The 13,220-nt window shown below is 41.6% G+C and overlaps 1 protein-coding gene across 2 annotated transcripts in view; it reads left to right on the forward strand.

Moving 5' to 3' along the window:
• ppp1r16a (protein phosphatase 1, regulatory subunit 16A) overlaps positions 1 to 11,714 on the forward strand; it is a 41,391-nt gene extending 29,677 nt beyond the window's left edge. For both annotated transcript variants that reach the window (XM_072667444.1, XM_072667445.1), the window contains exons 3-11: positions 49 to 119; positions 1,525 to 1,670; positions 2,104 to 2,207; positions 3,438 to 3,562; positions 4,076 to 4,201; positions 4,736 to 4,811; positions 4,914 to 5,043; positions 6,068 to 6,230; positions 6,394 to 11,714. In XM_072667444.1, coding sequence (XP_072523545.1) covers positions 49 to 119; positions 1,525 to 1,670; positions 2,104 to 2,207; positions 3,438 to 3,562; positions 4,076 to 4,201; positions 4,736 to 4,811; positions 4,914 to 5,043; positions 6,068 to 6,230; positions 6,394 to 6,912 — 1,460 coding nt within the window. In that variant the 3' untranslated portion in view covers positions 6,913 to 11,714. The remainder of the gene's footprint in view (positions 1 to 48; positions 120 to 1,524; positions 1,671 to 2,103; positions 2,208 to 3,437; positions 3,563 to 4,075; positions 4,202 to 4,735; positions 4,812 to 4,913; positions 5,044 to 6,067; positions 6,231 to 6,393) is intronic.
• Positions 11,715 to 13,220: the final 1,506 nt, after the last annotated feature.

Here is a 13,220-nt window from a genome sequence, read left to right on the forward strand (position 1 = left end):
GTCTTGACTTTTAAGCTAATCACATCTCCGTCTGTGTGTGTGTTACAGTGAGGGAGCTGCTGAAGAGTGGGGTCAGTCCGGACCTGTTTAACGAAGACGGTCTCACGGCATTACACCAGGTACACACACACACACACACACAATCACATTCACTGACCTTAAACGCTCTCTTCCTACACCGCACTAGGATGTTTGACCAGCCAAGGCATGTTTGTTATCAACTGGCCTGCTTCTTTAGTTTGGAAGAGGAACATGCTAAGCTATATGCTAACGTTGCTAACAAGCACCAAACTAAGATCGTCATCTCCATTCCACAAATACGCACCCAAAACTATCTCTCAGCACACATCCGGATCTTTATTTGTTTGCTGCAGATGAATCCATGTGGTTGAGAACATGGTGGGACATGGTGGGATTAACCTCACAGCTGAACGGTGGGGCAGCCATATTGAATTAGCATTTCAGCTAGTCAGTTAGCTTCAATATTTACATGCTTTGTAGCCATGCAGCTTTACTAAACAATTTTGTGTTCGTGTTTACACAGCGTGTAAGCTAATAATCTAGATTTTGCCATGTATTTATCAAGACTGATGACAGCTCATATATACAAGATGTATGTAACCATTGCTACGTTTCTTAATTCCTGAATAAGTTGCGTCTATATGAGCAAGTATGATCAGTAACGGTTGTTTTTAAAACTGTGTCCAGTATCATTTTCAGGAAAGAATGTAGCATCCCCGCCTTGAAAACATCCAGACTGAGGAGAACACTGCACTGCTGTTTTTTGGGGAGGGGGAGGATGATTACTGTGGTGGAGAGAGAGCAGCCTGGTACAAGCCCTCTCGGACTGAACCCATCAGTTTGGGTTCACCCATTCTGTCTGGCATTGCCTCAGTTGTGAACATTTTTTTAATTTGGGTGTAGCATCAGTATACTAAACGTTCTTCCAAACAGTGAATCCAAGTGGAGTATTGTCTGACCTTCAGAATATCATTCTATTCATATACACAGTTATTCAACTCACCTTAACCCTTGAACTGTATAAAGTAGCATTAATATAGAAAATTATGAGTTGATATATTTTTACATTTTATATCTATCTATTAAATATATAGACAGTGTGTGAGTTTAAGCTCCCCTTGCATGTTTAAGCTGGTAGCAACTTCAGGCTCCTACAGATGGCGCTGCACGAGGATGATAGGGCTATAAATTAACTGTCTCCTGGTACAGTGTAGGAGAAGTCTGGTTGGATGTGTGGAAAATGGGTTGCAAAGCAGATACAGTTAACGATTGGCTAAAAGGAGTGATTGCATTTAGACGTGTCCAAAGGCCATAGTGTGAAGGAAGTAGGTGAATCTGCAGGTGTGTGGAAGCAGACGGTCATACGGGTCTACCAGCAGTGGCAGAAATCCCAGCCCACAGCAAGTTCTCGTCATTCTTGAGCAGAAGTTAGCTCAAGGCCTCTTGCGTGCCGCTGTTCTCCATATGTTCATATTGTTGTTGTTTTTTCTTCATCTGTCACAGTGCTGTATAGATGATTTTGTGGAGGTGGTGCGCTGCCTGCTGGACGCAGGGGCGAGTGTAAATGCGTGTGACAGTGAGCTGTGGACACCTTTACATGCGGCAGCTACCTGCGGACACACCGGCCTCGTCCAGCTCCTCGTACAGGCGTGAGTCACTGTGATTTGATTAGAAACTGTTTGTTTTTTTCCCCAGAATATTAGTATATAAGACAATATAAAATAAGAATGCATGAGTATTGGGGGTACACCAAACGAGAAGGCAGTTGGTTATCAGTGAAAAACTTATTCTTTTTACTGATTTTTACTTTTAGTATAAATATCAGTCAGCTATTCAAACTGAAGTGTCATTTTTAATAATATAAAGTTTTCGTCTGACAGCAGGCAATATAATACTTCAGTTGAAATCTTGCCAACTATGAATTATTCAGTAATGTGAATATGATACTAAAAAAAGATTAACGAAGCTGCCTGGTCACACATGAATAACATGTAGATGTCATGACCGTGTTGTAGCATCGGTCATGCTGTGGTTAGTGCTCATGTGATGTGAGCAGTGATCTTTGTGTGTATGTATTTGCAGTGGTGCAGATCTGTTGGCAGTAAACGCGGACGGGAACATGCCATATGACCTGTGCGAGGACGAGGCTACACTGGAGCTCATAGAGGTGGTGATGGCTGAGCAGGGTGAGTGAAGCTACTCAGGACGCGGTGCTGTATTTGCCTTCTCTTGATGCTACTTGTAATTGCTGTGGTGTTACCGGTAGAATGATCAGAGCCTTTGCATCAGGAACCTTCCGCATCTTCAGCAGGTATCTCAGGTCACAAGCATTTCGCCCCTTACGTTTGTATGCCTTGTCTGAATGGGGCTGCGAAGACTTTTTGATTTATCCTTCACCGCTTAAGACTGAGGAGGGGAGAGGGTGCTGTCTACCCACTCCGAGAGAGAGCGGACAATTGTGGTCTCTCAGGCTCCGCCCGCTGATAGCAGGCTGATAACATGGCTGGGGATTCGAACTTGTGCCCCTCAACCCATAGTGATAGCACATTAGACTGCTAAGAGCAATTTAAGTACCAATAGCACCCCCTTCTGGAGAATTCACAGCCTGCAAAATGTGAGTGAGTATGTTACAAACCTGGGGCAGAGAAGTTTTCTTAAATTCTTACTTGAGAAGGGAGAATATCTATATATCTTTTAATGGTTTAGAAGGTAAACGTAGTGGGAAAATAGTAGAATTACTAGAATGAATGTGTAATTTAACAAAATTAAAATATTAGTTTGTTCTTAAAGTACAAATTGGCAATTAGCTCTTTTCTCCGCCATAACGACAAGCTCTAGTTTACTGAAGGTTGTTTTAACACTTAGTTAGATTTTTTTTTTTTTTGTAAAATGAAAAAATATGTCTTGCGACATATATGATGGCTTCAAATTGCCAAAATGAGAAATCCACAAAGTGTGTCTAAAGAAAAGCTTAGGACAGGTCCATGAGATGCTTCACGGCATCTCAGAGTGTAGCACTCCTTCTTGTGTGTTATTGCAGATGTATAATAAATTGGAAGGTGTAACGTGCCAAACAGATTCAGACTCTCGCAGAGGTAAAATACGAAGGAGGCTTGACTAGGGGAGTCACAATCCAGGTTCGTAGTCAAAACACGCGCAAGGGTCAGATCCAGAAAGCAGATTAGAGGCACAATGACAAACATTACACAGGACAAACAATCCGATACGGGAAAGGCAAGAAGCTGGTCCAAAAACACAAGCAGAGTTTCAAAGTGCAGTATCCAAAACACAGGCAAACAATTCCAAGGATAAGGCAAGTGTCATACTTTCTGCCTGTCTGTCTGTCTGTCAAGCTAGCTATCTTTTTGATTCACTTAGGTTAGACGTCTTTTGTTTTTCTGTATTTGTGAACACAGGCATCACTCAGGAACGCATTGACGAATGTCGTGGAGTGAAGGAGAGAGAGATGCTGGCAGATGTTCAAGGGCTGGTAGAAAGGGGGGCTGACTTGAATGCATCAGACGAGCAAGGAGCTACTCTGGTGAGAATGAGAGAGAGAACACGTATTAGATAAAACCCACACAGGCTGGATTTGAGCATCTCAGACACGACCATGATTCAATTCAGTTATTTCTGGATTTATTGAGGATTTTTTTCATGTTTTTAATGCACTGAATGACGGGAACTACACGGACTGCCAAAAAGCATCGCTCAGCTTGTTGATTAAAACCAAAGCACAATTTTTTCACAGCATTTTATTAAATTGCTTTAAATGAGCAGCTCTCCAACACAAATCTCAAATCTCGTGGTGTGGCATCTTGCACTTCTCGTTGTCACAGTTTCCACCAGAAAGAAAAGTATAGATGCCTTCAAACACATCCAAAGCAGGTGTCGGACTTACAATATTACCATGGCTACAACTACACACTTTTGTTAAATATTGTTGCTGTGGATTATAATTAATTCTGAAATTCCAAAATAGATGCAGATCAAGATCAAGACACTGATATTTTCACACTGTGTTTTATTCCTTCATCTTCTGTCCCCCATGTAGCTGCACATCGCAGCCGCTAACGGTTATCTGTCAGTGGGGGAGCTGCTGCTGGAGCAGAGAGTGCGTGTGGAGGAAAAGGACAGCGATGGCTGGACTCCGCTTCATGCTGCTGCTTGCTGGGGGCAGGTTGGTACTGCACACTGTACATTTTTTTAGTTCAAATTGATACTATTTTAATCCCCCTCTTGCTGTGTGTGAAATAGTATCATTAGTTAGTGCTGTTACACTTACAATATCTCATTCATGTGAAATATATTTTCAGTGCATCAAAATAAAACTAATTTGTAAAGATTTAAACCTACCAGAGTCTAAAAATGGCAGGCGATTAAGTAATCTACTAAAAAGGGAATTCAGTTTTTATAATATTTATATATTCAGTAAATAATAGGTTGGTATGGTTTTATGTTTGAAACCTGTAAAATCATACCACAGATGGGTTAAATGCGGAGGACCCATTTTGCTGTACAGTAAACACTGTACAGTGACAAATACGGGCACCTTTAACTTTATATTTTCTTGCATAAGCAAAGACACACAGCACCATTTCAACCGAGTTTATGTTTAGAATTTCTAAAATTACAATGTTGAAATCATTCCTCACCAGTGTCTAACCACAAGCTGCTTTATTTATTTATTTATTTATTTATTTATTTTTATCAGCTGCACATGGTAGAACTGCTGGTGGCCCATGGAGCAAATCTAAATGCCAAATCTGTCCTGGAAGAAACTCCTCTAGGTAAGGCCGCTCATTGCGTTCACCAGGATTAACACAACTGCAAATTCCTCATAGCGTGAAATCATCACCGCCCTGGTCTGCCGGTGTGTTGGTATGTTGTAGATGTGTGTGCGGACGAGGAGGTGAGGGCGAAGATGTTGGAGCTGAAACACAAACACGACGCCATCATGAAGAGTCAGGACAGACAGAAAGGCACGCTGCAGAGACGAGCTTCCAGCGCCAGCAGCAGAGGGTGAGCGTGTATAGTTGTTGTGCACGTCCTGTTTTACTTTGAGCCCTGAAGAACAGCGGATTCTGGTGCAGTGTACACATTTACACATTTACTGTGTTCAACATAAAATGCCACAAATTATTCAACCCCTTCATGACCAGCGTCTTTAGTACTTAGTAGAAGCTTCTGCTGTTATGACCTGCTGCAAACATGCTGCAGAGCCAGACCCCTCAGCCCATTCCTCACGGCCGCTGCAGTTGAATGTTTTCTTTGGGGTTCAAGCCAAGCAACTGTGAGAACCACTCCCAGCACTTCTTCTGAAACCATGCTTGGGATCACTGTCCTGTTAGAAGGTCCAGTGATGCCCAAGCTTCAGCTTCCTCACTGAAGCCTTTTCTGATACTTGATTGAATCAGTCTTGCACCTCCACAGAGCAGAATCACAGACCGCCTGTGGAGCGATTAACCAGAACTGGAATGGAGCATCTGCTGAAAAGACACACTGCCTACAGTGAAGCATGGCAGTGGCTTGATGATGCCCTGGGGCTGATTGCTTAAAGGCGGCATAATGCTGTTGGCCATTTACTCCTAATGGTGCCGTTGTTTGACGTTCCATCCAATGTTCCAAAAAATGTGTTGGGTTATTTCCTTGACTATTTGCCAGTAAATGGATGACATCTGTTTATTACTATGGCCTTATTATTGTTGTGTGTTCACAGTCACACCGTCCTCCTCAAACTTCACTCTACTCTTTTCTATTATCCACAAGGTCAACAGTGAAAACACTAGGGATCTCTGCTACTTGGGTCACTGATGTTTAATCTGGTCCACAGCAAAAGTGCCACCTAGTGTACTAAAGTAGTAACTGTTTAAAGACTGTTTAATCAGTACACAATCAGAATGACCTCTTATTGCTCTTATTGCCCAGGGCTGCCGTCAAACACAACTGCCACTTTTTCAGCAACAAAAATAAATAACTTTTTTTTTTTACCCCTCCACCCAAATTTCCTATCTCTGTCTATCGCTCTCGCTCTCTCTGGGAGCAGTAAGGTGGTGAGACGTACGAGTGTGAATGAGCGGAGTAACATGTACAGAAGAGAGCACCATAAGGAGGCGATGGTGTGGCAGGAGAGAGGAGGCCAGCCCGAACCGCCAGACGACGATGAGGACAGACAAACAGACGCTGAACTGAAACAGCACGCCGCCCTGGTGAGGATGTAGCCACTCAAATATGGAAAGATTAGTTCATTGTAACCTTTTGATATACTCTGGAAGACTAGTTTGAAATCTTCGTTACATAGCAATTTTAAGCAACCTTCTAATAACGCCGGTCTCGTTGTTAGTCCTTTGCTAAATCTTCCTTTACATTCAGGTGGCTGGCTCCAGCGGCGGCTCCAGCGGCGGCTCCAGCGGCGGTTCCAGCACTGTTTCGCGGCCAAACGATGGCGGAGAATCCAGCAACGCGGTCCCCACTCTGGGGAACGGCGACACTCCCTCTTTCTCCTCGTCCTCGGTGCCAGGGGAGCTACGGAGCGGGGGCAGAATGGACCGCAGTGCATCCTACCAGCTGACCCCCAGCGTGGTGGAGGGAGGCGACGGGGCAGACAGCATGACCCGAGAGAAATCCCACCACACGCTCGCTGAACTGAAGCGCCAGAGAGCTGCTGCAAAGCTCCAGAAACGGCCAGCCCCTGCGCCCCCGCTGTCTGTCCAGGAGGAGAGCGCGCTGCCTCTGTCCGGTTACCAGGGGGAGCCCTCGGCCTCTGAACAGGAGAACACGTATAACACTGTTTATTTCACTCCAGCCAGCGGAGACCCACCACTGTTAAAGCTCATAGCACCTGAAGAGGAGACACCCACCACAAAGGAGCCATGCTGCGGACTAATGTAGAGACCAGAGGGAGTACATGAGCACACACACACGCTGTTATTCCTTCTAATCTTCTAATGTATCTGGAGTATTCCTGCCCTGCATATTTTAGCATTTTCCTGCCCTAACACACCTGGGGGTGGTATTTCACAAAGCGTGCTACTACTACTAATAATAATAATAATTTTTGTTATTACACCATTCTCCCTGCTTGTCTTTACACCATTTGAACAAATTATGATTAACAAACCAATAGAATTGATCAAACTTGGGATAGAAACAATTAAGCGAACCAAGCAATCAAGCAAGCATGTCCTCAGACAGACTAAACCAAGGTAAAGACTGTATAAAATAATTTAAAAAAAAATGGAAATAAAAAAAATTATAATGGCAGCAATTAAATAATCTGTCTAACTGCTCATTAAAAGCATTACCTGTTTTTTTTTCTTCAACATGCTTTGTGAAATGCACTCCACATCCAACTAGTCATCAAATGAATGTTTGTGTGTGCTTTAGCAGGAAAGAAAATACACTGAATATGCCATTAGAACCAGCGTGAAATGTGAAGAACTCTGGGTAGCTGCTCCACTGATGCATCTGTACAAGCATTCATTCCCAGAGAGCCTGTAAACACAGCCATAGCTGTAAACACACCATTAGCAGTGCTCCGTTTGCACACAGAGAAAGGCTTCGACTGAAGACCTTCTATAACTCAGCGGCTTCATTCAAAAGCACAATGAACAGAATGACTCGAGCACAAGCTAACAAACCAGACATTTCAGTAAACAAACAAACAAACAAACAAACACCAGGCAGCATTTCAGTTTTATTTGTCCAATTGTGTTTCTGATCCCCCATCCTCCATTTTTATCTGTAGTATTCTTTAGTTACGTCTCTTGCTGTAATGAAACTGACGACTTTAGGTATCTTGTTTTTGTAATTATTCATTTTTGTTTTTTGTGTAATTATTAATAATCATCAAGACACATGAAAACATTTCTGGCTGAGGAGAGAGAGGAGAGTGGACTTGCACTTTATTAGGTTTAAAGCAGCTTGTTTATTTTAGCTATAGTTGTGGTCATAGATCATTTGCAGAGATTTGGTTAAATGGCTTATTATTATTATTATTATTATTATCATCATCATCATCATTTTCCACCTTGGATGGACCAATTTAAATTCCCTCTCGACCCAGAACTCGAACTGAGTGCTGCTTGATTCCTGTGATTTAGCAATAATACAGCAAGTTTGTTGCCGGTTAAACATTTCAGCCCCAGCTGCACCAGCGACTGTCTACGCATTAGACACCGTAGCCCTTTTGTTGATGCACAGTTTGTGTCCGTGTTAGCCACCCTCTAGCACTTCTGACCACAGAGCTACTTTCATGCTGGGCATTTTGGGCCGATAGATTCTGTAGCCAAAGGTAGAGGCTACGGTCTCAAATGCACACTTCCATAGCAGCTGTCGTAAGGGTTGGATAGTCTTACAGAGCGTGACGACATCTTGTTTGACATAACAGCGTGATCTTTCACACATTCAAAAATGAATGGGATGTTTTAACAAATGTTAATATTAAGAATTAATGAAGGCTGCCTCTTCTAATGAGTTAATGAGCTAACAGAGCTTACCATACAGCACTGGATGTTGATGAGTTTGCCAGAGAAATGTACTGTTAGTAAACCCATCTAACTTCAGCTGGAGCAGATAACATGTAGCTAACGTCAGCTGGAGTAGTTAACGTCTAGCTAACATTTCAGTCCCTTGCTGAACGCTACATCACTGGCAGTGATGACATACAGTCTTAGTAAAAAGGGTTATGTCAAAGTCCTAATAGGACAGTGTGTTTACTTGCCATCTTTGCAACGCCGCCGGGCAGTTATTTCCAGTCATACGAAAACAGGCTTCTTTCTCTGTGACCAGGGAGAGACCGAAATGCCCAAAACTGAAAATTAAATTACTGTTATTTTTTATTACTGATCAAATCTGGCAAACACCTCAAGCGATTTTTCAGCCTTGGGGATTTTTTTCAGAGGGGGTTCCTCCAGCAAGCTGATTTTTGTTGGAAGGCTTTTTTGTTGGAAAGCTCATTTTGTTGGAAGGCTTTATGAGAACTCCCGTTCATATTCTAACCAGTGGTCGGCCTCTTCATTTCTAATGCAGCTTGTAACAGTAGCAAAAAACCTTGCCATTTTTTAAAAAGCTTTGTTAAAAGATCCAACTTCCATTATGGAGAAGAACCATTCAGCGCCTTGCTCTGATAAAAATAACAAATACCTGAGCAGTGATTTCAGTATTTGAATGCCTGGCACCTCAAACGGCCTCCCATGCACATTATTATGTGAAATTAATAACACTCTGAATTCAGGGACACTCTTAGCAAAGAGGGATTCTGTATAGTATTGAAACTGAGGTTCATGGACAACAGTGGAAGTCTTTTTGGTGCAATATTTAACATTTATTTTAAAAGGCATATCCCTTATTCAGGAGCTCCTACACCTTTCATTGAGGTGACATGGTTCTTTGTGGTGGAGTTGTTTGGGCTACAGTTGCCTTTCAGGTTGAATGGAATTTTTCTCAACGCTGGGCTCGTCCAATCTTGCAGCAAAGAATGCTTTTACGATCGGCGCCTCAGTAAAGATGTGTGCAAATCGGGATGTAGCCACAGTAACGCCTGTCGTTCTGTCAACAAATTAGCATATGTACATGAACAGTCATGGTTTAATACGGATCTCAAGACGGCGTCAGATGATTTGACTCAGACGTTGAGAAAAAATTATATTACTTTGTCCTAAGAAGCTTTTTGGGTTACTTTTTTCTTTATCTGAAATGTGAGACGCTGTCTGTTTAGTTTTGCAGCATTTGACTGAATCTGAGCAGAAAGTAGAGACCTATAAACTTCAGAATTCATCCTCATTCGATCAGCCGTCACAACATCAATAAAGACCAGTGGACCAGCTTCTTCTGTCCATGCCATAACAGTGCCTCCATCATGTTTGACAGATGATGTGGTATCGCTTCCAATCAGGAACGCTTCGCTTTCTTGGTTTCATCTGTCCAGAAAACCTTTCAGAACATGGCAGGCTTGTCTAATCTGATTTTGCAGTTCTTGCATGCTACCAGCATTTTGAAACATGAAGTAAATCCTCTGTATTTACATTCATAAAGACGTCTCAGTGGACCTCATATTGAGGGTTCCCATGCATCGTGCTACCAAATGCAACTTTGGAACATCACTTCACATCACAGAATCGACTGTATACTTTTTATGTCTCTAATTAGTCATGAAATAACACAGGAAAAAAATCACACTTGACAATAAAACTACTTGGTAGTCAATTGCCCAATGAGTTTTATCTGAATATTGACCATGTCCTACACGGTTAACGCAGTTTGTTAAACCCTGTAAGCTAACGCTTCTGGTCTATACATTAGTCACATTTTCACTGTGTACAGTCAAAATTACAGCAGCTATCACTGGACCTGGATGGTATACATAGGGCAAAGTATAATATACGATATTCCAATGATGATTAATTTTCATAATTACAGTCTGAGCCCTCATTCTTTACCCAAATGCTGTATTAGCATGTATGAGCATGCTATGGTGACTAAAGTGCACCTGGAAAAGATTCTACACAAACTAGTCTGTTGAAGCTCCGTCAGTGTCTTGGTTTTGGACGGTTATTTATATTAATCTTATTTATTTCTGACACTGAAAGCAAAGCACTGGACCTACACCTACACTTCGTCTGCAAGGGTTCTGTGAATAAGAACTTGCAACTCGCGCCGCTTTCACTGCTGTCTCCTCTCAAGCGACTCTTGACTTCCGGTCATTTGTCGTATTCTCAACACCAGCGATAAACAGTCATTTGCTTAAGCACACCATGAAATGCCTATATTTTGATAGGATGTCTGCACAATTTCTAGACTGTTTCCTCGGTTGTTGATTTTTAATACGATTTCTATGGAAAGCTGTTTTGGATGACGATGAAAATGTTCTCAGTTATTTAGCTTTACATTTCAGTTTGGAGATGCTGTAATTTAAGCAACATTTTAAATGTCTTAATTATTGAGAAAGTGTCTTTTACCTATTTATGTCTTGGGGTTTCAATCACAGAGATGAATATTAAGTGAGTATTTATAAAGAGAGATTTTATTTACAACACTGTCGTGAACATAAAAAAAACCGAATGAAGAACATTGTTTCCCTGGTTTTGTGCATTTTATTCATTCATTTCTCTTTGTAGATTATTTTTGCCTTTTTGTTTATGAACCTGGGTCTCTTGCGTTGCTGTCTGTAGAAATAGTTTTAATGTTTTGATTTTTGTACTTTTGAAACTGAATTTTCTTTTGTTTTTGTTTTTCCATGACTGACTTTGCAGAGAGCTTGATGTTTCAGATGTAAAAGGTGTACATTTTTTTTTCCTGCTTTTCTTACATATTGCCGAGCTGGGCTCCACACACACCCAGCAGATGGTTGGTTCTTACAATGTACATGGTTTTATCTTATTTTGCGAACATATTTTAATTGATCCGTTTTCTAAAAGCAACATTCATTCTTGGTGTAATAACATTTTGAAAAATATGTGGGCAGAGGAAAAGTGATCTGGATTTCTGAGATTTGAGAGGTTTGTGTAAATGAAGTTGAAATGAATGTGTGATCATGAGTGGTCAGTAGTAGAGGCCGTACAGTACACTATATAACCATGTGTATATCCCACAGGGCGCCCTCATGATGTATTTTTCTATCCTCCATCCCATCTGTCTGGATCATGAAGTTAGAGCGTATTTAAATATTTTGAAATAAATATTATATATGATGAGCCTTGTTTTCTGCTTATTCACTGAGTCAGTATGGAGCAAGGACTGAAAGGACGCTGTGGCATGCTTAAACACTCTTCAGGTTTGAACCTACGTAGCTCATTCAACACCACTTAATTAGGGTTTCAGGGCGCTCCCATGTCTGTGTTACCTCCTGGCTCTCTTCGTTTAAATAGGCTGGTTTAGTCAGATCTAGCCACACTCAATCACGTTTACATACTATGTGAATCCAGTTAGCACTTATTTCATATCTTTACCTTCACAGAGTTAATAAAATGGCCATTTGTCGGACCCGACACCTAATACCCACATCCCCCCATTTACTTTCGTACTTTCGTTTTTACCGTTCCTAACGCTCCGCTCTTCTACCAGAACAGCCTGGAGTAAATCCACACGTACCCCAACCGACTTGTACTAGTCTAAAGAGGTTTAATACTTATTCAAGCAGCTATTTTTGAGGAAATCTGCAGACAGATAAGCTTTAAGAGTCAGGAGGAATCTGTTATTTATAATCCAGGCATGTCTAATTGAGGCCGATTTTGAAACAGTACCCACACTGTCCCTTAAGAAGTTCCTCCATCCTGTTTACATCCCTGGACGTACAGCATTACACCCTTCACATGAAGCCATGAAAAATACCATGACGCCACTGATCACAAGAGTTACTGCAGTACAGGGCGTTTTGCTTCCTTGCTCTTTGGAGCATACTGACATTTGACGCAGCAGCCTCCACCACCACCACCCCTCGCATGAGCGTAAAGGGTCAGTTATGAAGGCAGAACATCGTTTGGAGGGACATCACATACTCTCCGATCCACATGGGTGCCCGGATCGGGTGTCACTGTAGCTGGAACTTACAGTCTGCTTTCCCACTGTTCCAAGATCAGACTAGCTAGGGATTCCAAGCTTTCGAGCTTCTGAGCTTGGACCAAAGCTCTGAAGGTACCAGCCAAAGTCTGTTCTGAGCGTGTCCTGTTTAACTTCCAGATGACTTGCATTCCAAAGCGTGGACAAGAGGGTCACATGTTGGGAAGGAGGCCACAGTGTCAGTGGATGGTGCGGTTTTATCAAAGTAAGTGGAAAAACACACTGTGGTAGGACAAAATGTCACAATATGACCATAGTCAAAACACCAATTTCAGGGAGAAACCTTTGTAGTGGTGGTCATGAAAACCAGGGATTGCACAATTTTTTTTTTTACTATATTAAACCACTACTGAACCTACAATTGTCTTCTGGGTTTTATATATATATATATATATATATATATATATATATATATATATATAAATTTTGATGGGAAAATAACAGGAAATCATAAAAATAAGCTTTTTAGGTACTATTTTGGCTTGCAATACCCTTCAACTACCCCTTTACCATGAAAGGATTTTAAAATATATATATATAACTTTAAGCCAAAATATTGATGTTGCTTTGTAACATCAATTGTAAAAAGCAGTCTCTGGGCTAAGCTACGCTAATGTTGCCCCCCTACTTAAACTTCCTGT

Source organism: Salminus brasiliensis, chromosome 22 (genome assembly GCF_030463535.1).
Source record: "Salminus brasiliensis chromosome 22, fSalBra1.hap2, whole genome shotgun sequence".
Lineage (NCBI taxonomy): Eukaryota > Metazoa > Chordata > Actinopteri > Characiformes > Bryconidae > Salminus > Salminus brasiliensis.